The 26304-nt window shown below is 37.3% G+C and overlaps 1 protein-coding gene across 1 annotated transcript in view; it reads left to right on the top strand.

Moving 5' to 3' along the window:
* Nucleotides 1-26304, top strand: part of THSD7B (thrombospondin type 1 domain containing 7B) — an 886725-nt gene that overhangs the window by 844231 nt on the left and 16190 nt on the right. The window contains exons 21-25 of the mRNA XM_025405082.1: nt 6982-7127; nt 19715-19874; nt 21046-21219; nt 21315-21410; nt 24494-24576. Of these exons, the coding sequence (XP_025260867.1) occupies nt 6982-7127; nt 19715-19874; nt 21046-21219; nt 21315-21410; nt 24494-24576 (659 nt within the window). The remainder of the gene's footprint in view (nt 1-6981; nt 7128-19714; nt 19875-21045; nt 21220-21314; nt 21411-24493; nt 24577-26304) is intronic.

Consider the following 26304-nt stretch of genomic DNA (forward strand, 5'->3'; position numbering starts at 1 on the left):
CCCGGGGACGGAGTTTGCAATGAGCCGAGATCGCACCACTGCACTCCAGCCTGGGCGACAGAGCGAGACTGCGACTCAAAAAATAAATAAATAAATAAATAAATAAATAAATAAATAAATAAATGTTTAAGAAGAAAAAAATAAAAGCATCTACTATATTTAAAATATTCCGCAACTTTTTTTGTTTTGTTTTGTTTTGTTTTGTTTAGATGGAGTCACAGGCTATGGTGTAGTGGTGCGATCTTGGCTCACTGCAACCTCTGCTTTCCAAGTTCAAGCAATCTTCCTGTCTCAACCTCCGAATAGCTGAGTTTATAAGTATACACTACCATGTCTGCTAATTTTTGTATTTTTAATAGAAATGGGGTTTTACCATGTTGGTCAGGCTGGTCTTGAACTCCTGACCTCAAGTCATCTGCCCATCTTGGCATCCCAAACTGCTGAGATTACAGGCATGAGCTACTGTGCCCAACCCCTTGTGAGCTGCTTTTATATAGTACTTTTTATTTGTATAACCTATGTGACACATATCCAGGCAGTCCTCATCATCTGATATTCTTCACCTGAATCTACATTATTGTGAATTCCACAGACAGCCAAACCCCTCATAACATCAAAATATTCATGAATAAACTTATCATTTACAGAACCTTTACCCAGTCAACAGCTTTCTCCATTAACACACATGTTCTGTCATTGCAAATCAGGGGATTTGTTGATCTATCTTTAGCTGTAAATTAAATGTGTGTCCACCACAAAGGGGATACAATATGGAGTGATCGTCACACCAAGAATAAAGGGAGCCCTTGGAAAACTGATGATCATTGACTCAACAGCCAAAGACTTCATGTTCAAGCTGTGAAAGTCAGTTATGAAACATCAAGATCTCTTACAGCTGTCATAAAATTATGTAAGAAGTATCAATGACCAGTTTATTATTTGTCCTAATAATGAGTACATAATTGTAATCATAATATATATACTTGTGGATATTGGATGAAATAAACCCACTTCCATTCTTTTTAGTTTTGGGAAAAAAGTCTCATTTAAATATTTTTTACTATTTATTTAAAATAATTTAATTCCTATTTAAAATAGCTGCACTTTTAAGTGGCATTTGTTTCTAACATGAATTATCTTCAAGTAATAAAGACGTTTTGTATTCTCAGTTTTATTTTACAGAAAATTTATGCTCAGAGGAGTTAAAGTACTTGCATGTAGTCATATCGTTTACTAGTTGTTAATTGGAGAGAACTGTTTCCAACTAGAAACTTTTAATGCCCATTCCAGGCCTGTCTCCACCATATATCAGGTTTATTTTTTAGCTTTCTATTTTTTTTCTATAGATATGAGGTCTTGCTGTGCTGCCCAGGCTGGTCTCAAACTCTTGGACTCAAGTGATGCCCCTTCCTCAACCTCCCAAAATGCTGGGATTACAGGCGTGAGCCACTGTACCTGGCACATCAGCTAGTTTCAAATTCTCTTTCTCTCATGTTCCATACCACACCATACTTTTACCTTTAATTTGACCACATCCTCCACTGCTTTCTCTCTCCCATCAAAACTCATCATTGCCAAAACAATTCCTTCTGGCTCCTGCTATTCGGAGTTCTTGATAGAACAATTATTGCTGAGAGATAGCTGATTGGTTAAATATTCCATCCTTTCTGAGATCTGGCATCTCAAGTAATACTTGACCACTACCCTGGGAGGTGGCAGGCCCCTTTATTGAGAACATCCACATTTTTTATTTGAGGGATACATTTTTGGTTCTTTAACTCATACAATCAAAACATCCCTGACCTAAATAGAAAAAGAAACATAGAGATAATAATTACCCAACAGAAGTATCAGGTCTAGTAATTTTCTCTTACACTTGCATGCATGTATTAGCAATATTTTTTGTTGAACTTTAACATGAAACAATTAAACACAAAATACATCAAAATACAGATTTACTATATGTTCCTTGGTTTCAAAAAATATTCTTGGAAGTAATAGGCATTGTCTGGAAATCTTCTCTTTGTGTTTGGATACCAAAAGCTAGAGAAACCATATGGCTGTGCTTCCGATGAATGATCTTGAGACTTCATTATTTTAAAAAGTAATAGCATCATTTTTTTCTTTTGCATTTATTAGATTTCCTCTACCTTTACGTCCAGCAAAACTTATCTGTCACCTTAATGGAAATAAATAAAATGGTTCTATAGTACTGACCCTCAGCATGCCATCAATTCAAGACAAACTGGAAGTTATTTGGTTATAATGAAATAGAGCCTCTTTGGCTGTGATAAAGGTGACACCACATTGTCATTATCCTTACAAAGATGGATGGCACAGCCTGCAATTATAAAGACATTAGGATAATAGGTATTTCAGTCAAGAGAATAAACATTAAAGTTATTATAAAACTTGAAGAGTATTTAAGCAAAACTGAATGTGAAATCTTGTGCCAAATGTGTTCATCTGGCAGGGACAACATTTGATGTGAATGACATCTGACCTGTATGATTTGAGTGATTCTGGGAAGAACATCTGTGTAAACATATACACTCCATGCAAGAGCTCTGTGCCTGGAGTTGCAGAATGAGCCCTTGCCTATACTATCACTGAAAGAAATTTTACCACTGATATGGTTTGGCTGTGTCCTCAACCAAATCTCAACTTGAATTGTATCTCCCAGAATTCCCATGTGTTGTAGGAGGGACCCAGAGGGAGATAACTGAATCATGGGGGCCAGTCTTTCCTGTGCTATTCTCATGATAGTGAATAAGTCTCACGAGATCTGATGGGTTTATCAGGGGTTTCTGCTTTTGCTTCTTCCTCATTTTTCACTTGTTACTGCCATGTAAGAAGTGACTTTCACCTCCCACCATGATTCTGAGGCCTCCCCAGCCACATGGAACTGTAAGTCCAATTAAACATCTTTTTCTTTGCAGTCTTGGTTATGTCTTTATCAGCAGTGTGAAAACAGATTAATACAGCAAATTGATACCAGTACATTGGGGCGCTGCTAGAAAGATACCCAAAAATGTGGAAGCAACTTTGGAAGTAGGTAACAGGCAGAGGTTGGAACAGTTTGGAGGGCTCAGAAGAAGACAGGAAAATGTGGGAAAGTTTTGAACCTCCTAGAGATGTGTAGAATGGCTTTGACAAAAATGCTGATAGTGATAAGAACAATAAAGTTTAGGCTGAGGTGGTCTCAGATGGAGATGAGGAGCTCGTTGGGAACTAGAGCAAAGGTGACTCTTGTTATGTTTTAGCAAAGAGACTGGTGGCGTTTTGCCCCTGCTCTAGAGATTTGTGAAACTTCGAACTTGAGAGAGATGATTTAGGGTACCTGGTGGAAGAAATTTCTAAGCAGCAAAGCATTCAAGATGTGACTTGGGTGCTGTTAAAAGCATTCCATTTTAAAACAGAAACAGAGCATAAAAGTTCAGAAAAATTCGCAGCCTGACGATGCAGTAGAAAAGAAAAAGCCATATTTTTTTGAGGCGAAATTTAAGCCAGCTGCAGAAATTTGCATAAGTAATGAGGACTCTAATGTTAATTCCCAAGACCAAGGGGAAAATGTCTTCACGGCATGTCAGAGAACTTCATGGCAGGCCCTCCCATCACAGCCCGGAGGCCCAGCAGGAAAAGTGGTTTTGTTGGCCAGGCCCAGGGTCCCCATGATGTGTGTAGCCTAGGGACTTGGTGCCCTGTGTTCCCAGCTGCTCCAGCTATGGCTGAAAGGGGCCGACGTAAAGCTCAGGCTGTGGCCTCAGAGGGTGGAAGCCCCAAGTCTTGGCAGCTTCCATGTGGCGTTGAGCTTGCGGGTGCAAAGAAGTCAAGAATTCAGGTTTGTGAACCTCTGCCTAGATTTCAGAAGATATATGGAAACGCCTGGATGCCCAGGCAAAAGTTTGCTGCAGGGGCAGGGCCCTCATGGAGAACCTCTGCTAGGGCAGTGTGGAAGGGAAACATGGGTTGAAGCCCCCAGATACAGTCCCTAGTGGGATGCTGCCTAGTGGAGCTGTGAGAAGAGGGCCATCGTTCTCCATCCCCATGAATGGTAGATCCACTGACAGCTTGCACCATGTGCCTGGAAAAGCTGCAGACACTCAACGCCAGCCCATGAAAGCAAGCAAGAGGGAGGCTGTACCCTGCAAAGCCACAGGGATGGAACTGCCCAAGACCATGGGAACCCACCTTTTGCATTAGTGTGATGTGACATTGAGACCTGGAGTCACAGGAGATCATTTTGGAGCTTTAAAATTTGACTGCCCCACTGAATTTTGGACTTGCATGGGCCACATAACCCCTTTATTTTTGCCAAGTTCTCCATTTGGAATGGCTATATTTATCCAATACCCATACCCTTATTGTATCTAGGAAGCAACTAGCTTGCTTTTGATTTTACAGGCTTATAACCAGAAGGGACTTGCCTTGTCTCAGATGAGACTTTGGACTGTGGACTTTTGGGATAATGCTGAAATGAGTTAAGACTTTGGGAACTGTTGGGGAGTCATGATTGGTTTTGAAATGTGAAGACATGAGATTTGGAGGGGCCGGGAGCAGAATGGTATGGTTTGGTTGTGTCCCCACCCAAATCTCAACTTGAATTGTATCTCCAGAATTCCCACATGTTGTGGGAGGGACCCAGGGGGAGGTAACTGAATCATGGGGGCCGGCCTTTCCCATGCTATTCTTGTAATTGTGAATAAGTCTCATGAGATCTGATGGGTTTATCTCATCTGAGGGGTTTCCGCTTTTGCTTCTTCCTCATTTTTCTCTTGCCACTGTCATGTAAGAAGTGCCTTTCACCTCCCACCATGATTCTGAGGCCTCCCCAGCCATGTGGAACCATAAGTCTAATTAAACCTCTATTTCTTCTCAGTCTTGGGTATGTCTTATCAGCAGCCTGAAAATGAATTAATACAACTACCATCTAAACTTCCTTGTGTGTCTCCTATAAAAAGACTTAACTAAGGTAGCTGTCTTTGCTGTCTTGCTCATGTCTACCCAGCAGCATGATTAATGAAGCAGCTACTAGAGTAAAACTGCTTTGAATCTTGTTCTGCAGCCTACTTTGTTTGTTTGTTTTTTTAAACCCAAACAAGTGACTTAAATTCTCTGAGCCCCAGTTTTGTCATCTATAATATGGGAGAACAGTAGAATTTTCCTCTTGGGTTGTTATCACTATTAAATGAGTCCACGCATACGAAGTGTTGAAAATATTGCCTAACGTATGGTACCAGCTCAATCAATGTATTGATACTATTATATCATCACATATTTGCATATAACATAATATCACATCAATAATTTATGAAAATATAAATTAAACATATAGTCCACTTTACTTAATGTCTGTGAAGTACCATGTTAGACACGGAAGTATAAACCTTAAGGAATTTAGAAGCCAGTGATTAGAACCCCCTGGTTTTCTTCAAGGATATTCTCAGAGAGTTAGTTTACCACCAAATCTATGATAATATTCTGGTGGACGGTAAGAGGTCTAGTTCTTTGAAAGTGTGAGTCACCCTTACTTATCACTAAACTTGAAGGTATCTGTAATTGTTTCTATCCAGGGCTTTCAAGTGAATTCTATCTAGAAGTGAAGTCCTCACTAGCTTTCCATTTCTCTTAGGATATAAATGTAGAATCTTTGACATCAACTAAAAGACTTGCTTGTAATAGCTTTAACAACATTTTCTCAAGCCCTTTGCACTGTCACTCTCCGCTTCAGCTGCACTGGCTTCTGTCAGGTCCTCAGACATGTGATCCTTTGTGCCTCACCATCTCGTCGCTCTGTGTGGCCCATTCTCTCTGCACATCATATCTGACTTGCATCTTTTCAGATTTCTACTTAAAGTTCCACTACTCATGGCAGTGATCTCTGGTTCCTTCTCAAAATGGGTTGCCATTCTAATTCATGCTTCCACAGAACCCTGTTTTTCTTTTAACATTTATCACAAAATACAATTACATAATTAACTTTATAAAAACATTGAGAGTCCATCATATTCATAAATAACTAGTAGTAATTAAATTATATGTGCTGAGTACTTCATCAGAAAGAACCAGAGTGAGTAGGAATGAGAGAGTGAGAGTGAGCGAGTGCAAGAGAGAGACAGAGAGAAGCACCAACCAATAATGTAGGTTATTCCATCACTATTCCACTTGATGAGCTGATGACCTAATGCCTAGGAGGGGGCAGAAGATGATATGGGAGCACTGCTGTTTCCTGAGCCAGTTTTACTAATCAATTGTCTTTCACTGCAGAACAGGAGGCTGGTATCTGCACATATGTTTTTTAAACATCTTGGTTCCTTCATCCAAGCCAACAACTTTATCTTGTGCTCAGTGAAGAAAGAAATTGGTTCTAAACCTCTGAAAAAGTTATCTGTTTTGAATTAATTGAAAGACACTATTGGGACCTTGGGGTGGCACCTTCCTAGGGAATTTTTTAGGATAATTTGGACTATGTGTGATTTTTGCCTTACTTGCTTATGTTCATGCTTATGCTTATTGCCTCACAGAAGAGGCAATACCACTATTTGGATTTAATATTTGTAATCCTGTCTTAAAATATGAGGTCTTTGATGGTAGAAGATACATCTGGCAATTTTACTTTACCCTAGCACACTACAGGATGCCTTGATCATGCTAGAGCTTAATAAATAAATATTTATTAAATGAATTAACAGTCTACCAATGTTTACAAGATTAGTCTACTTGGCAACAATAGAAAGTTTGTACTTTGAAGACTAAAAGAAGTAGAAGACAGAATTTCAGATCCTTCAAGCATTGTGAAAACCTAGATAGCCTGCATCTCTGTAGAACTCTAAATGAAAATGACAGAAAAACTAAAAGTGGGATAGGACAGAGTTCAGTCTATTAAAATGAAGACTTACATGTATAAGGCAACATTCTGTTCTTCAGGTCCCTTTCCAGGCCAAACTAACTGAAAAGCTGACGCCTCCCTTATCATTTTAGGTCGAATGAGCCGGACTCGATTTATCATTATGCCAACCCAAGGAGAAGGACGGCCATGCCCCACAGAGCTTACCCAGCAGAAAACCTGCCCAGTGACCCCCTGCTACAGCTGGGTCCTTGGCAACTGGTCTGCATGTAAATTGGAGGTAGGTCATGTAATGACAGTTAGAGAAATATTCATCAGTATATTCAAAGCACTTGTCTGGTCAAACCTATGCACTGATGGAATAAATTTCACAGCACCAGCGGTCTGGCACAATGTATTTTTAATGCAATGTAGAACATGGAAAAATACAATCAAATGGCTTAACCTCATGCAGAGTGATATCGATAGGATAATAAATAGCCATTCATTAAGCACTGATTATAATAGGACAAGTCACAGATCCTTCAATCTCCTTGGCATCCTTTAAAATTCTGTTATTTTATTGGCTTGTTGAGAATATCAAAGTATTATTTAATTAGGCAAAAATCCTGATGCTGTGAAAATCCATAGCTTGCTTTAGATTGTTTAAGAAATTTAGATTTCTTAAAGAAGCACTTTTAGGGTTAGACAAAATCTTGCATATGAGTAGAAAACCAAAAGTGTACAAAAGTTATATTTTAACATTATTACATGAACCATGGTTACTACATTTTCCTCGATGATTACTTTTTTATTGGCCTGACAGATAAATGCCTAACAACATTATAATATATCACATACCAAGAGCTTTTGCTAGATCAGCAAAGATCCTCTACTGCATTTTCTCTCTGGCTTCTTGCTTAAGAAATAGCACATTGCTTTTTCCTGCTTTCTTATCCTAGTAGTTTATCCTTCAGTTCATGTTCCAAAGCATACTTTAATTAGGTAACAATAATTTTGATTATGCATTAAGAAATCTGCAGAGTATTCTCGTAGAGATGTTTAGTGTTCCTGTCAGGATGACATTGTCAGGCAACATTATTATCTTGCAGAAGTTAAATGCCTATGTATTTTAATAGGTCCCAGAGGAACAAAAATGTGTGGTACATTTGTTCAGTCTCATTTTTACAGAAAATAAGGTAACCGTGCTAATTAACCAATTCAGAAGTAACTTAATAGCTTTAAATATTAATACTTTGTCTACTAGTCTAAATTCTTTCCTAAGTATTCAGCAATATTTAAATGTTGTTTGGACTCACTTACAAAAATTGAAGGAATATTGCTCCTTATCATTGGGACTGCTTTGACAGAATAGAGAAAATAAGCTCAAGGAATTTAGGAAGCCATTTCAGGGAAAGGGAGAGGAAAGTTGAACGTTAGGAAGAAGAGAGAGGACAAAGGATGGGAGGGAGGGAGAGACAGAGAGACAGAGAACAGACAATGTCCACACTCCAAGTCTTACCAGAAATACAACTACTACTGTACCTTACCTCTTTTGGGCACTTTCTCTTTTATCTTCTCAGGTATCAGGAATCCATATCTTTGATAGGCAAGTCTACCAACTTGTGCCATAGGAATATTATAGGAAAATGCCAAACGCAGTGTTTTGCTGTCAAATGTCAAGCTTTTGCAAAAGCAATAAGGACAAGAGTGGTGGGTGGTGGTCATTCTCTGTAGTGGTGCTGGTGATGGGTGGAGGGTTATGGCATCTGTTGGAAATACCTAGTCTTGAAAGCCCTGACAAGACTTCTGGAGACCCACCAGAGCAGGGGATTGGTTTGTGCTTCCAGAAACTTCAGAGTTGCATCATATTTCTAGATAGAGTGACTCCCGTTCACTGACACTTCCACTTGGGAAGAAACTCTGGAGCTAGACTTAATCTATGCAAAACCTTCAATAAACAAGTCTATAGTTAATTATTCTAGGGTGGGCACTTGCCCAAACAGTGCCAATCAGCATTCTTCCCCAATAATGTAAAGTGGAATTGATCTCATCCCAAGGTACTGTAATCAGAAGCTCTTAGTGGCCACGTCATTCTACCTTATAGATGAAGTCAGTCACTCAGAAGCAAAAAGCACACCGAAAATGACACAAAGTAAAGCAGAGGTGCAAGAGAAAGGGAATCATGACAATATCTAAGTTGAGTTTTTCCTGACTTCCAGCTACATTCCTACTTTTCCTGCAGCCTAATTGTTAACTCTTTGTGAGACAGGTAACACCATATCTTTTTTAAAATTTACTATACTTAAATGTATATATAAGCTGGATTTTTAACATTAGTGATAAAAATGCATGTGGGCCTTTTTACACAAAGGAAAAACATCTTTCTACAGCTGCGTTTGTGCTTCCTCTTGTCCTAGCATGTCCTTGCCTGCCAAACACAAGTTGGGAGCTCATTCAATGAGGGTGGTGATGATATTTAGGTGGCTGCTTGCCTTCACAAGTATCAACCCATAATAAAAGAAACTCGCGTGGGGCACAGTGGATGTGCCAATTCTGCCAGTATCTTCTGTGAAAAAGGAAGTATTTATCCTCAGGCATCACTTTCTTTTTTAGCATTTTCTAACTCTTCCTAAGTTTCTCAGCTGCTAACACATACACACCATATGCTCATCAATCTGCTTGAGGAGCTCAGATTCTGGTCTAGCAGCCCTAATTTTGGTCATGGTTCTGCCCATTTTTCTGCATTTCTGGCCAAGTCTATAAACTCTCCAAATATGTGTTTTCTTTTTTATAAGTGGGGGTAGCAGTAGTACCTATTTTGCTGGTTATGTGGGCAGGAAGTAGATAAGTTATACAAAGTACTTTGCATAGTAATAGACATAAGTTAAGAGCTCCATGGTTATAGTTAGTATTATAATTTTTATTAAAACTATGATTATGATTATAGGCACCATCTGCCTATTCACATCAGGCAGTAATGCCAATTCATTATATACAAAACCTCTATTAATACTCTAGGCAATGGAGAGTTAGCGAGAGAACCTGTGCCATTTACAGTCTTTCTCTTAGAGACCTGGGTCTATTTTCAGGCCCTTGTGTGTAAAATCTCTTGACTGTGGGTGAGTGAATGTTTGCTTTATGACTGAAATTATTAATTCTGATGCTGATTTCTCTTCACATTGTGACTGTTGTTGTCAAAGGTATAAGCGATTAAGGTTGAATATGGACTGATCCCAAGATACACACTAGGAGCACAGTGTTATTTGTCTTGGATTTTAAAGTGATCTGTAGCATAAGTTTGTTTCCTGTTATTTCTTCACACTCTGTCTCATGATGTGTTAAAAAAAAACACTTTAATAAACTGCATATTTTACCTAAGGATCCATATATCAGTACTTTCAAAACTTTCAAATTTCAGGCATGTTGCAGTATCTTTAAACTCTTCTTTCCAAGTACACAAAGTCTAATACTCCACAGTAAAACATACACCTAGACAATTCTGCCATGAGTCTATCATCTGGAATAATAAGTTATAAGTGAGCCCGCCCTTCCCTGGAATAATTTATACCTACTCTTTTTCACTCTAGGGAATAAACATTTACTAGAATATTTGCTTTGAATAAATCTAGGAATTGATTTTGAACTTCCACTTATCTCCAAAAAATGCATTTAGATGTAATATTATGGTGCTTTTTGGGGACAGTTTCATAACAGGCATAGAAATTATTAGAGCAATTATGAAATACTAATAAAACAAATGTGGGAATGACTGTGTGCTGTGGTCTGAATGTTTGTGCCTCCTCCAAACTCACATGTTGAAACAACCCCCAATGTGATGGAATTCAAAGGTGGAGTTCTTGGAAGCTGATAAGGACACAAGGGCTCCACCCTCATGAATGGTATTATTGTCCTTATAAAAGAGGCCTGAAGGAGCTTCTTCTGCCCTTGCACCATTTGAGAACGCCCAGAAGTCACCATCTATGAGGACCTGGCTGTCATTTAAACTCTTCAGGTGGGGCGTGGTGGCTCACACCTGTTATTCCAGAACTTTGGAAGGCCGAGGAGGGTGAATCACTTGAGATCAGAAGTTCGAGACCAGCCTGACCAACATGATGAAACCCTGTCTCTACTACAAATTAAAAAAAAAAAAAATAGCTGAGTGTGGTGGCACGTGCCTGTAATCTCAGCTACTCGGGAGACTGAGGCAGGAGAATCACCTGAACCTGGGAGGCAGAAGTTGCAGTGAGCTAAGATTGCCCCACTGCACTCCAGCTTAGGTAACAAAGTGACACTCCATCTCAAGAAGAAGAAGAAGAAGGAGAAGGAAGAAGGAAAAGGAGAAGGAGAAGGAGAGGAAAGAAAGAAAGAAGAAAGAAGAAGAAGAATATGTTAAGAAGCTTTATGAGCAACCATTCTATACCACCCTGCACCCTCCAGCAGCTTATCCGTGACCTTCCGTTGATGCCCAGCAGCTGCTATCATGGTACCTTGGCATGGCTGATGCCCAACTGACCTGTCAGCCCATGGATCACTTGCTCCACGGCCTGGAACACTGTCATGACTGCTTTAGCGGGCCACCTTGTCCTTCTTTACTCCTGCCTCTGCAAGAGCCATAACATCTCTAAAATCTAGACAATACAGTTTGGGAGTCCTGCAGGGGAAGAGGCACAAGAAGGAGAGGACACTCAGTTTTCAAGTGCATAGTTGTCAGACTGTCACCTAATAATGGATTGTAGCATGTAGCATATCTGACTGCAGCAACAGAGGTGCAAAAAGACTGGGAATTTTGAAGGCCTGAGTCCCTACTCTGATCTCTCTGTCTCTCTCTCTGTCTCGCTCACTCACTTCTCCTGTTCTCCTTCTTTCTTTGTCTCTTGCTCCCACCTTCACTTTTCTTCTTTGTCTTAGCATCCACAGCAGCAGCAATAATCACAAAGCCTCTAGCTCTTCCACCAACTTCTGGACTTAGTGGAAGCTGAGTAACACGACTTGGAAGTACAAAGAGTTGAGACTTCCTAAAATGACCGTTGATCAATAAGAACTGGATCCTAGGAGTTGTTGACATTTAAATGCCTCTCCTTTCTTTCTTCTCCTCTCTGCTCTTCATGAATGGTACTGAGACATGGTGATACCCCATGATCTGTTTGGAAGATCATGTGGGTAGCCAAGAAACCAGCTGTGCTTGTTTGTGAAGCCAAGGCCAGCTTGGTAACACACTACCTCATGTTAGCTTCCCCTCCTTTCCTGCTTCAGTTATCTTTTACCACTACTCTAGTCATACTAAGATTGCATCTTAGTAGGTTTGCCTTGGACTCTGTTTTCTGGAATATCTATGTGAAAACAGAGCTATCAACTGAAGTTATCCATATATCTAATAGACTTCTTTGAAGTGTGAACACCTGACTAAAATCGAAGATACTCGTCTCATGAGTGCCTGACAGAATTTTATTTATTTGTTTATTTTAGAACTATATTTTTGATACATAATAGATGTATATATTTTTCAGGTATATGTGATAACTTAGTATATTCATATAATTTGTAAATATCGAGTCAGTGTAATTGGGATATCCATTACCTTATATATTTTCCTATACGCTAGAACAACTCAAATTATTCTCTTCTAGCCATTTTGAAATATATAGTAGATTATTGTAAGCTATAGTCACCCTACTGATCTATCAAATACTGGGTTTTATTTCTTTTATCAAACTATATATTTGTACCTATTAATCAACCTCTCTTCATCCCCCCTCACCCCTAATGTTCCTTGCCTCTGGTAACTATCAATCTTAACTCTCTCTCTTTATGAGATCCACCTTTTTAGCTTCCACGTATGAGTGAGAACATACGATATTTGTCTTTCTGTGTTTGGCTTATTTCACTTAATAAACTCTGGTTCCATTTATGTTTCTGCAAATGACAGGATTTTATTCTTTCTTATGGTTGAGTAATAGTCCATTTGTATACATTATGCCACGTGTTCTTTATCCATTCATCCATTGATGTGCATTAGGTTGATTCCATAGTTTGACTATTGTGAATTTTGCTGCAATAAACATGGCAGTGCAGTTGTCTCTTCAATTTACTGACCTGTCTCCCTTGAGTATATATGTGTGTGTGTGTATATATATACATATATATTTGTGTGTGTATGTATTCAGTAGTAGAATTTCTGTATATGGTACTTCTATTTTTAGTTTTTTGAGGAACCTCCATACAGTTTTCCATAATGGCTGTAGTAATTTAAATTCCCACCAACAGTATTCAAGGGTTGCCCTTTGTCTACATCCTCACCAGCATCTATTATTACCTGTCTTTTTTATAATAGCCATTTTAGCTGGAGTACGATGATATCTCATTATGCTTTTGATTTGCATTTTTCTGATAATTACTAATGTTGAACATTTTTTTTTTTCATATGACAGTTGGCTATTTGCATGTCTTCTTTTGAGAAATGTCTACTCAGGTCTTTTGCCCATTTTTAAATTAGATTATTTGGGGATTTTTGCTATTGAATTCTTTGAACTATTTATTTATTCTGGTTATTTATTCCTTGTCACATGGGTAGTTTGCAAACATTTTCTCCCATTCTGTTGGTTGTCCCTTCACTTTGTTGATTGTTTGCTATGCAGAAGCTTTTTAGCTTGTTGTAATGGCATTTGTCTATTTTTGCTTTGATTGCCAGTGCTTTGACACCTTACATGAAAGAAAAAAAAATCTTTTCTCAGACCAATATTCTGGAGCATTTTCCCAAAGTTGTTTTCTTCTAGTAGTTTCAAAGTTTCAGTTCTTAGGTTTAAGACTTTAATACATTTTGATTTGATTTTTGTGTATATTGAGAGAGGACTAGTTTTATTCTTCTGCATATGCTTATCCAGTTTTCCCAGTAATATTTATTGAAGAGACTATGCTTTCCCCACTGCATGTTCTTGGCACTTTTGTCAAAAATGAGTTGGCTATAAATGCATGAATATAAATCTGGATATAAATCTGGGGTTTTTATCATGCATATAAGTGTGAGTTTTTTATTTTGTTTCATTTGTCTAAGTGTCTGTTTTTTTGCCAGTGCCATGCTGATTTGCCTATTACAGGTTTGTAGTATGTTTTGCAGTCAGGTAGTGTGATGCTTTCAGCATTGTTCTTTTTGCTCAGGATTTCTTTGGCTATTCAAGATATTTTGAGTCCCAGCTGGGCACAGTGGCTAATGCCTGTAATTCCAGCACTTGGGGAGACTGAGGTGAGAGAATCCCTTGAGCTCAGGAGTTTGAGACCAGTTTGGGTAACATAGTGAGACCTCATCTCTACTAAAATTAAAAAAAAAAAAAAAAAAAGAAAGTTAACCAGGTGTTGTGGTGGATGCCTCTTGTCCCAGATACTCGGGGGCCTGAAGTGGAAAGATGGCTTGAGCCTGAGAAGTCGAGGTCGTAGTGAGCCCTGATTATGCCACTACATTGATATTTTGAGTTCCATATACATTTTACAATTTTTTTCTACATATGTGATGAATATCTTCGGTATTTTGATGCGGGTTGCACTAAATCTGTAAATTGCTTTGGGAAGTATCATCATTTTAATAATACTAGTTCTTCCAATTCATGTGCATAGAATATCTTTCCATTTTCATATATCATCTTCAATTACTTTCATTAGTGTTTTATGCTTTTCGTTGTATAGATCTTTCACTTTTTTTTGTTAAATTGATTTGCAGTTATTTCATATCCTTCATAGCTATTGCAAATGAGATTGCATTCTTGATTTATTTTTCAGGTTGTTCACTGTTGGTGTATATAATTCTACTGATTTTTGTATGTTGATTTTGTATCCTGCAACTTTACTTAATTCTTTTATCAGTTACAAGAGTTTTCTGGTAGAGCCTTTAGGTTTTTGTAAGTATAAGATCATATCATCTGCAAACAAGGCTAATTTGACTTCTTCCTTTCCGACTTAGATGTCTTTATTTCCTTCTCTTGACTAATTGTTATGGCTAAGACTTCCAGTGTTATGTGGTAACAGTAGGCATCCTTGTCTTGTTCCAGATCTTAGAGCAAAGGCTTTCCAGTTTTCTCCATTCAATGCAATGTTAGCTGTGGGTCTGTCATATGAAATCTTTACTATTTTGAGTTCTTTTTCCTTCTATATCTAATTTGTCAAGAGTTTCTATCATAAAGGGATATTAAATTTTATCAAATGCTTTTCAGCATCTATTGAAATGATCGTATGGTTTTTGTTCTTCCTTCTGTTAAAGTTATGTGTTATTCCTGCATACAGTGTATCATTCTTACATTCCTGAAATGAATCTCACTTGATCATGGTGAATGATCTTTTTAATGCATTGTTGAATTTGGTTTGCTAATATTTTTTCAGGATTTTTACATTTATTTTCAACAGTGATACTGGCCTATAGTTTTCTACTTTTCTATGCCCTTTTCTGGTCTTGGATCAGGGAAAGCTGGCTTCATGGAATAAATTATGAAGTATTCCCTCATCTTCAATTTTATTTAAATAATTTGAGTAGAATTCGTATTAATTCTACAATAAATGTTTGGTAGAATTCATTAATGAAGCCGTCAGGGTCTGGTTTATTTTTTCATGGGAGACTTAAGTACAACTTCAGTTTTCTTACTTGTTATTTGTTTGTTGGCATTTTCTATTTCTTCATGGTTCAATCTTGATAGGCTGTATATGTCCAGGAATTTATCAATTTAGTCTAAGTTTTTCAAATTGTTGGCATGTAGTTGCTCATAATATACTGTAATGATTATTTGTATTTCTGTCAACTCAGTTTTTATGTTCCTTTTTGGGGTTCTAATATTATTTATTTGGGTCTTCTTTTTTCTTAGTCTAGCTAAGATTTGTCAGTTTTGTTTATTTTTTAGAAAAACAAAGATTTGATCATTTGATCTTCTGTATGGTGAGACTACTTTCACTTATGGCTACTCTGATGTATATAATTTTATCTTTCTACTAGTTTGAGGTTTGGTTTGTTCTTGCATTTCTAGTTCCTTGAAGTACATCATTAAATTGTTTATTTGAATTCTTTCTACTTTTTCAATGTGGACATTTATTGCTGTAAACTTCCCTCTTAATACTGCTTTTGCTGTATCTCATAGATTTGGATTTGTTTTATCTCCATTTTCATTGTTTTAAGAAATTTTACATTTTCTTAATTTTTAAATTTATTCATTGGTTATTCAGGAGCATGTCATTTAATTTCCATGTATTTGTGTAGTTTTTAAGGTTCCTCTTGTTATTTATTTCTAGTAGCATTCCCTTGTGTTCAGAAAACATACTTGATATGTTTTCTACTTTTTTGGATTTGTTGAAACTTGCTTTGTGGCCCAATATATGTGCTGATGAAAAGAATGTATGTTCTACAATTGGGTGAAATATTCTATAAATATCTGTTAGACCTATTTGGTCTAATGTAGTTTAACTCTAGTGTTTATTTGTTGATTATGTGTCTGTCCTGTCAATTACTGAGAGTGGAGTGTTCAAAAGTTCTGCTATTACTGTGCGACGGTCTCTCTCTCTCTCTCTCTTTTTAAATCTATTAATGTTTTCTTTATATACTTGGTAAGTCCAGTGTTGGGTATATCAACAATTATAATTGCTATATCCTCTTGCTGAACTGACACCTTTATCATTATATAGTGACCTTCTTTGTCTGTTTTTACAGTCTCTGATTTGTAGACTATTTTAGCTGATATAAATATAGCTGCTCCTTCTCTTTTTGGTTTCCAGTTGCATGGAATATCTTGTTTTATTCCTTCACTTTCATTATCTCTCACTATATGTGTCTTTATAGGTAAGGTGAGTTTCTTGTAGACAGCATATACTTGGGACTTGTTCTTTTATCCATTCAGATGCTCTATGTCTTTTAAGTGGAAAATTTAGTCTATTTACACTCAGTGTTATTGATACGAACTTACTACTGTCATTTTGTTGCTTGTTTTCTAATTGCTTTGTAACTCCTCTTTTCATTTTCTCCCCTTTTCCTTTGTGGTGAAGTTATTTTCTCTGGTAGTAAGTTTTAATTTGTTGCGTTTTACTTTTAGTAAACTTATCGTAAGTTTTTGCATTAATTATGGTTACCATGAAGCTTACAAAAATATCCTGTATAACAAGTTATTCTGAAGAGATGACAAGTTAGCTTAGATCACAAAGAAAATAACAGAAACAAACAAAAGAATTTACACTTTAACTTTGCCCCCCTGATATTTTGACTTTCATTTTTCTCAACTGACATATTTTTATATTACATATCTCTTCGCAGGTTGCTGTAGCTGTTATTACTTTTGATAGATGTTTATTTGGGGCTTCAAATTCAGTTATGAATGAATTGCACACCACAATTGCAGTATTAGGATATTCCATGTTTGTCCATGTGCTTAATTTTTCCTGTGGGGTTTTATACCTTCAAATGGTTTGTTTTTGCACATTTGTGTTTTGTTCTTTCAAACTGAAGAACCCCCTTTAGCATTTCTCATAAGAGAAGTCTGGTGGTGGTGAATTCTCTCAGTTCTGTTTGTCTGTAAAGGACTTTATATCTGAAGGATAACTTTGCTGGATACAGTATGCTTGGGCAGTGGATTTTTTTCCTTCTGAACTTTGAAAATGTCCCACTCTCTCCGACCCTGTATGATTTCCATTGAAAGATCTGTTGCCAGATAAATGGGAGCTCCTTTACATATTGTTTGCTTATTTTCTCTTAATGTTTTTAAGATCCTCTTTTTCTCCTTTGCCTTTGAGAGTTTGATTATTATGTGCCTTAAGATAGCCTTATTTGTGTCATATCTGTTTGGTGTTCTCTGACCTTGCAGTACCTGGATATTTATATCATTCTCCAGTTTTGGAGAGTTTTCTGATTTTTTTTATTTGAATATGTTTTCTACACTTTGCTCTTGCTCGACTCCCTTTTGAGCACCAATAAATCCTATGTTTAGTCTTTTAGGGTAATTTTCTATGTCTTGGAGACAGTCTTCATTCCTTTTCATTCTTTTTCTCCTCTGACTGTGTATTTTCAAGTAACCTGTCTTTGAGCTCCCTAATTCTCTTCTCTGCTTGATCCATTCCACTTTTGAGAGCCTCTAATGAATTTTTCAGTTCAGCAAATATAGTCGTTTCAATATTTCTATTTTTTAAAATTATTATTTCAAGCTCTTTAATTTCTCTGATAAATTTCTGAATAGATTTTCTATGTTATCTTGGAGATCATAGAGTATTCTAGAAATTGTTATTTTGAATTCTTGGTCAGCGAGCTCACATATCCATGTTGTTAGGATCACGCACTGGTTCCTTTCTTTATTCATCTGGGGTGGTCCTGGTTCCCTGTTTTCCGTGTTTTTTGTTTGTTTTTTTTTTAAATGGACATCTCTGTCTTTATGTGGAAGGACTAGCTATAAATTCTAGGCTTGTCTGTGTGGCTTGTTGTGGTTTTTATTGGATTTTTTTTAGTAACTCTTTGTAATTTAACTGTTGGTTTTCTTTCTTTTTTTCTGCTGCTAAGTTCTGGCCTTCTTTTCAGCACTAGATAGCATCCTGAGCGTAGGTTTGCTTTGCTTCAGTAAACAATTAGTGTGCTGCCTATCCTGAATAGGGGAGGCCCCCAAGGGGATATCCCAATAGTGTGAGAAGGCTGGGTAGGGGTTCGTGCCTAGGGGACCTGTGAAACCAACCTCCTACAGTATGGTGCTGCTGAAGAGCCATTTTGACTTGGTATCTCCTTTGGATGAATTACAGAACAGAGTTTTCAGAGCTGGGGATAGTAGTCATCCCTCCCCTTTGTCTCTGGATGTCCTTAGGGATGTTTCTTTCTTCAGGCACTTCCCACGCTTCTGGTGGGTTGAGGCGGAGACAGGCGTCCTGCCAGGATGCTGAAGATGGTGGGGAAGCTGGTTGTCTACCTCAATCTCACATTTTGCAGCCCAGAAACCATGAGTAAAAGGGAAAATTTCTGTGCACTTGTTCTGGGAAGATCTGGGGGAGGGCTATTGCAGACATGAAAGTCTGATTCTCTTACCACTTACTGAGTTTTTTCACTTCTCTGTGGTACCACGAACTGTCTTATCCTCATATTTGAGCTCTGAGATATGGCTGATGATAGTCTCAGAATTGAATATTTGTTTTTGGATATCTGTGGGGAGCTGGGGGAAGGGTGAAGCCAGCTTGCTTCTGTGCTGACATTTTGGAACCGGAGTCTTCTCTGCCAAAAATATTATAGTAGGAAGCCTTTTATCAGGCAGATGGTTGGGCCAGTTTACCACTAGGAGCCATCCAATTCTAAACTTCTGTTTCTGTGAGACACTGTACAAAATTTTTCTAATTGCCTAGAATATCTAAGTGAGATGGGAATGACATGTCTTCAAGGAACATTATTCAGCATAGAAGGCATGCTGTGAAAACAACTTATTGTGGCAATAGAGAAAAACAATGTTTTATTAGAAACCTCAACCTAATCCATATAAAAAAATACAGAATTCTATAAAAAAGAAAAACAAGTAAAATAAAAGAAATTTATACCCTGTAACTTCACATGTTCCCATTGGGGGTGATTACAGATTAGGTCATTTTATCACATACACCTGGACAAATTATGTATTGTTTTTCTTTTTAAGTCAATCTTGGCTGAGTTCCAAAATGAACTGTCATATTCTAAGTACATAGGTTCCATAGCATAAATTTGCATTCCCACTGCCGCTTCTCTATCAGCTCTGGCAGTGTTGCTCAAGGATGCTTTATTGTCAACAATTGAGAGATAGCTCACAAGAGGAGGAAGCTACCAAAATATGCAACTATGGTCTTCTTAGGCAAGAGGTGGCAAGAGCCAAAACTTTGAGATGTAAATTATTTGGGTAATTGTGAAAGTATCCTTTCCTCTCATAGGGTGGAGACTGTGGGGAAGGAATTCAGATCCGCAGCCTTTCCTGCATGGTCCACAATGGTTCAGTATCTCATGCAGCTGGACGTGTCCAGGATGCACTGTGTGGAGAAATGCCCTTTCAGGACAGCATCCTGAAGCAGCTGTGTTCTGTGCCTTGCCCAGGTATGCAATGCTAGTGACTGGGATTGCCTCCAATGGTGATCTTTTTGTTTATTTTACTAATTTTTTCCTGGAGATGCTCTAACTCATCAAAATTAAATTTTTAAATAACTTTAATTCATTTTTAATTGTGATTATCACTTTGGTATATACCTACTGCTTTGAGGGAGCCAAAGTAGGCAAAAGAAAAAAAAAAAGGCACTGGATTTGGAAACTTAAGAGCTAAGTTAGAATCATATCTCTATCACTTCTTTGTTTTCCTTGGGGTATGTAGTCTAGCCCCTGTGAGCAATGATTTCTTCATCTAGAAACTGTGATGTTAATTCCGTATCTAACAGTACCTAGCACATTGGCCAGCATTAAAAAAATGTTGACTGAATTCTGGGTGATGGCATGGTGGGAACCAGTAAGGCTATGAGTTCATGAAAGCACTCTGTAAATGTGAAGTTCTATATAAATGGGAAGGTCATTATTAGTTACATAAAATGTATCCGTTTATTTTAATCCTAGTAGCACAACGTAGTTTATATGGCGTAAGTTCAAGGTGACAATATATTTTTGTAATACAGTGTATAACATGTATATATGTATGTATGTATACACACATATATGTATGTATAAAATACATGCATATATGTATTACAAACAAAAAATATTTGTGTACATAATTTATATAAAGATATATTTATATAAATTATAAATTATATTTATTGAGTGAGAAAGATGTTTAGGGTATTCAATTAAACATTCTTTGGTCCAAAAGATAGTTCATTTCAGTGACCTACTTATTCTCTTTTATATGGTTTCTATGAACATCCATTTTATGATGTTATTCTGATCTTTGAACACTGAGTTACCATAATTTTTATATCTCTCTTTTAAAAGTTTTATTAATGCTAGCAGATACATAATATTTTCTAGATGTGACTATTACAATTTGAAGCAAAGTAATAACAATCTAGTTTTTGGCAACTTTCTTGTTAAACAAGATTAAACTATAAATTACTTCATCATTCCTAGGACATTCTGATTGGAAAATTGATTGATATAGAATGTGTAGTATCTGGAACTGCACGTATCACTGCAAATCTCTGTGTGAGCCCTGCCCATGCAAATGTTGTCCAGTGCCACTTTTCATGCTGTTTTCTCCACCCTGTACTACATGACTGTCCAGGAGACTGCCATTTGACGGAATGGTCAGAGTGGAGCACATGTGAATTAACCTGCATTGATGGAAGAAGCTTTGAGACTGTGGGTCGCCAGTCTAGATCAAGGACATTTATAATTCAGTCTTTTGAGAACCAAGACAGCTGCCCCCAACAGGTTCTAGAAACACGCCCTTGTACAGGTACGAAGAGCACTTTTCAGTTCTTTAGCCTTGATTGATCAATGCTTATTCTAAGTGAGGTGTAATAGAACTGCTATTATCATATTTACTTACAGGAGGCAAATGTTATCACTACACATGGAAAGCAAGTCTTTGGAACAATAATGAACGAACTGTGTGGTGCCAGCGTTCAGATGGCGTTAATGTCACAGGTATTCCTGCCTAAGACTTATGTGGGCACTTCACAAAGACAGCTGTGTGTTGTTATTTGTGAGAAGAGTTTGCTTACAAATTATAAGCAAGGGGTGACTTGGGCAGGTAGCTTAGATGAATTTTATTACAAATTTTCATTAGATATTTGCATCTTAGAAAGAAAGCAGTTGAATTTTAAGACCTATAAAAATATCAAACAACTTAAAGAAATAAGCTGAAATACAATAAAATGTCCTTAAATATCATGATCTGAGATAAAGACTGAAAAAGACAGATGCTAGTAAAATTTTAAATCATGTCCCTTCTCAATAAAATGTTTCAAACGACATATCTTAGCATGTGTGTGTGCAGTACTCAACTGATATAAAACATACTCAGAAGTTGAAATTAAAGAGGCTAATAAAGATAAAATTTAAAAATTAAAATATTTTGTATGTTAATGATGCAGAAAGCTTTTATTATTATTATTATACTTTAAGTTCTAGTGTACATGTGCATAACGTACAGGTTTGTTACATATGTATACTTGTGCCATGTTGGTGTGCTGCACCCATCAACTCGTCAGCACCCATCAACTCGTCATTTACATCAGGTATAACTCCCAATGCAATCCCTCCCCGCTCCCTGTGATAGGCCCTGGTGTGTGATGTTCCCCTTCCCGAGTCCAGGTGATCTCATTGTTCAGTTCCCACCTATGAGTGAGAACATGCGGTGTTTGGTTTTCTGTTCTTGTGATAGTTTACTGAGAATGATGGCTTCCAGCTGCATCTGTGTCCCTACAAAGGACACAAACTCATCCTTTTTTATGGCTGCATAGTATTCCATGGTGTATATGTGCCACATTTTCTTAATCCAGTCTATCACTGATGGACATTTGGGTTGATTTCAAGTCTTTGCTATTGTGCATAGTGCCACAGTGAACATAGAAAGCTTTTATGATGTAAATTACAGGTATTTGTATTCATGTACTGGATGCTTAGTTTTTGAATATTTTGTGAGTCATGATTATTTCTTAATATCTAAATATAGACTGAGCATAAGGTCCCTCATTCATGATGACAGACACTATTTGATTGTACAACTGGTCTTCTCAATAATTTTTGAGGTTTTTTTTGTTTTGTTTTGTTTTATTTTGGAGACAGAGTCTCACTCTGTCACCAGGCTGCAGTGCAGTGGCACAATCTCAGCTCACTGCAACCTCCACCTCCCTGGTTCAAGGGATTCTCCTGTCTCAGCCTCCCGAGTAGCTGGGACTGCAGGCGCCCACCACCACACCCAGCTAATTTTTGTATTTTTAGTAGAGACAGAGTTTCACCTTGTTGGCCAGGAGGGTCTCGATCTCTTGACCTCGTGATCTGCCCACCTCGGCCCTCCAAAGTGCTGGGATTACTGGCGTGAGCCTCCGCACCTGGCCAGTTTTTGAGGTTTTTAAATGCTTTCTTGTCCAAGCAAATTAAATTGTCATTATGTTTACTTAGTACTATGGTTTACAGAGAGCTTGTGCAAGAGCTGAAATGCCTATAGGAATTACTGTCAGTTCCTCCTTTTTCTTGTTTACTTGCTCTTGCACTATTGTATTGTTTTTAATTCATAGTTTATCCACAAAATAATTTACTTAATTATTTAAGTAATTACCCTACTTACCCTTTTTGTAAGTTGTTAAAACTAAATATACTCTAAGTCTCCCAAGTCAGGAACACAGAAGGTATCATACTCTGCAATATGCTGAGAGTTAACATACTTCTAGGGGCTTCGCTATCAATTCTCTGCACGGAATTCGTCTTGCACAGTGTATAACATGCAGTCATCTGATGAAGAAGCTCAGGTCACCGGTATCATCTGATAAATATTATTAAAGCTTAATTTAATTCTTAGAATTAAAAAATATGTTTTATAACCTATGTAAATTCCAAGATTTTCTTTCCTATTCCCAAGAGTCCTCCTCCCGCTGAGGTACTCCTGCTGTGGAGATCCCTGGTTTAAAGAGCGGAAAGTCTGCCCCGCCACCACTAACACAGTTGGTAGAAACAGGACTGTGTGGTTATTGCCACTAACACCCAAATTATCGATTTCACACCTAGATGCTAATTCTGGACTGTGAATTTTGCTTTTTAAAAATTTCTGTGTGGATTCCTTGTGTTATTTTTCAAGTCACAGTGAGAATTTAGCTGCTTCATTCCTAGGGACAATGTAGGTCTAACTGTTCCCTACTCTGCCTTAGGCCCAGAGCTTTTTGCTGGCCACAAAACTATAAACTATAATGGGTTGGCAATTGTAGTTATCCAAAGGCTAGAACCTTTCCATGCAACCAGTACTATATAAATGGTGCTTCGTCAAATTGTCTCTAGGCTTTGTCTCATGTCTCTTTTACTACCTTGAATTTAGCAAAGCAAGACTAGTATGTAAATGATTGTCCAGTTATAGAGACATACATTGTCTCATCCATTTACTCAAAAATATGTACGAAGCAGCAACAAGTACTGTGTCAGATGTTTGATTGTCTCTCCTAGAGCTTCAGTGCTTGCTCTTAAGAATGTGTTTATATGTGACTCTGTGTGTATGTATTCCAGCTGAAATACATTTAAAAATACTATCAGTGTGTTTGATACCATGGTCCCATGAATTCATTCGTGGCATTCTTTTAGCAGTTACTGGGTTGTTGAAACTGGGCTAGTGCCTAGCTGGGTGCTCAGGAGCTGGAGCAGTATATATGTAGAAGGAGTATTCCAGCAGATATGTTTTATGCTCCTGAGTTTAAATTTAGATTTTATCAATTCTTCTACAGATTCTGGCTCTCATAGACTTTGCGCTCAAGCATAGCCATATGATAGAATCACATCGCCAATAAACAGGTATAAAAACTCTACTGCAAATAGCCTCTGTTAGAAGAGCCTCCCATCTCAAACAATTCATTTTAATGTAATCAATAAAATAGGCTTGGACCACAATGTTGGCAAATAGATTTTTCAAAAATAATAATACTGTTGCAAAGAGGCCAGTGCCACAGGTTAAAAACATACCAAAAAATTAGAAATGTTTATCATAGAGAAATCTGCAAATGATGATGGAATTTCCTTTGTAGGAGGCTGCTCCCCTCAGGCCCGTCCTGCTGCCATTCGGCAGTGCATTCCAGCCTGCAGAAAACCTTTCTCCTACTGTACACAGGTGAGTCATATGCTGGAGTCTTCTCTAAGTGCATTAGTTGCTGTGTTTTACATATACAATCAGATGTTCTCCTGTCTGCTGCAGCTCAAGCAGCAGTTCCACATGCCCATGATACCATCTAGAGGCATTTGCAGGAGTAATCCCAGCTATAAAGAATTTCTTGTTAGGACCATGTATTAAGGAGAACAGTCTTTTTCTATCAATCTGTCTGTAGCCAAATCTATCTTTCAAATGTCTAATTTATGTTATAAATTACAGCTCTATTTATCAATAAGTATTCTCAGTTGACTTACGTCTTCTCTTCTTAACCTTTTATACGCCTCACCTATTTTGAAAGATATTATAAATGTTCATATTTGCTGAAGTTATTATGTAAATTGTATTACACTATGATTACTGTCGAGTGAGTACATTTTAGTCTATTGTAAATAAGCTGAATATGTGACTATGGTTGAAAAAAATATGTGTGTGGGGTAGGGGTTGTGCGTGTATTTTTTTTTCAAAGCAGAAATTTATTTATGCTTTTTCTCCTATAACTCCCATCTACAACAACTCAGGAATTAATGTAAAACATGTAATGTATTCTAATCAATGGCACTCATAGTGTGCAGTGCATTATAAGTTTTAAAAACTATATTAATTTTTTTTAAAGAAATAAGCTTTGTCTTATAGTATGCTTATTCTAAAAGTGATTTGATTAAAAATAATTCAAGTACTCAGTCCTGTAATTGGCCTTGCAATTCAAGATGGGTTAATTCTTTACCACAGAAAAGACAGTGGGTAAGCTTGCAGAGGGCAATAGAAGGAAAAGAGGAGAAGTTCAGGAACAACTCCATTTGGGTTAATGATGTTTGAAAAGTAGAAGTTGTAGCTTTTCACCAACTCTCTAGATGTCCTCTTTAATTAAACAGAAATTACTTTTTTTCCTTGGACTCTTGAACATATGACTGACTGGTTACAACTTTTCTCTCATGCTAAAAATAGAGATGCATCTTGAGAATATGGCTTTAATAGCTGAGCATATACAAACTTTCTTAGATCTCTCTACTGTAATATGAAGATATCATTTTGTGATACTTTCAATTAAAACCAACTGAAAATATCATATCTATGTGTTATTATTATATGACTACAACCTGAACTAAACTATGGGCAGTTAACATGTGCTTTCCTTACCTTTTTCCTTTTGTAGAAAATTGAGGTGCCTTGTTTACTTTTAGTATCTATTTATCCTCAAAATCATGTGTTCAGTCAATAATTGGTGACCTAAATAAAGTTAACTGGTTGTTGAAGATTGGCATGAGTAGCTTGGTGAAGCTAAGTTCTGTTCAGAAAATGCTAGATAAATAGCTTTAGGTAAGGAGCCATAAGAGCGAAGTCATAGAGATTCATAATCTTATGCTTATTCTCTTCCACTCTTCTCTATGGTCTTGTATACTTGCTGGAGGAAGAGCTGTTAATTTTCACGTTCACTTCCAGAGACAGATAGGAATCTTCATCCATCTACTTGAAAATGACCAGAAACTTACAGACAAATATAAAAGACCCATTGTCACAGTGCCAACTAGGGATGTGATGTGGGATGATACTCGAGTTATTACAAGGAAGGAATAACTCAGATAGCCATAGGTATATTTCTCTTGAGCATGTGTCTTTGGTGAAGTCTTTTATCTCCCATGTAAGGCTGCCCTCCTTGAGTGCAGAAGTAAGCCTTCGAGCAGAGACGTA

This window comes from Theropithecus gelada, chromosome 12 (genome assembly GCF_003255815.1).
Source record: "Theropithecus gelada isolate Dixy chromosome 12, Tgel_1.0, whole genome shotgun sequence".
NCBI classification, from domain to species: domain Eukaryota; kingdom Metazoa; phylum Chordata; class Mammalia; order Primates; family Cercopithecidae; genus Theropithecus; species Theropithecus gelada.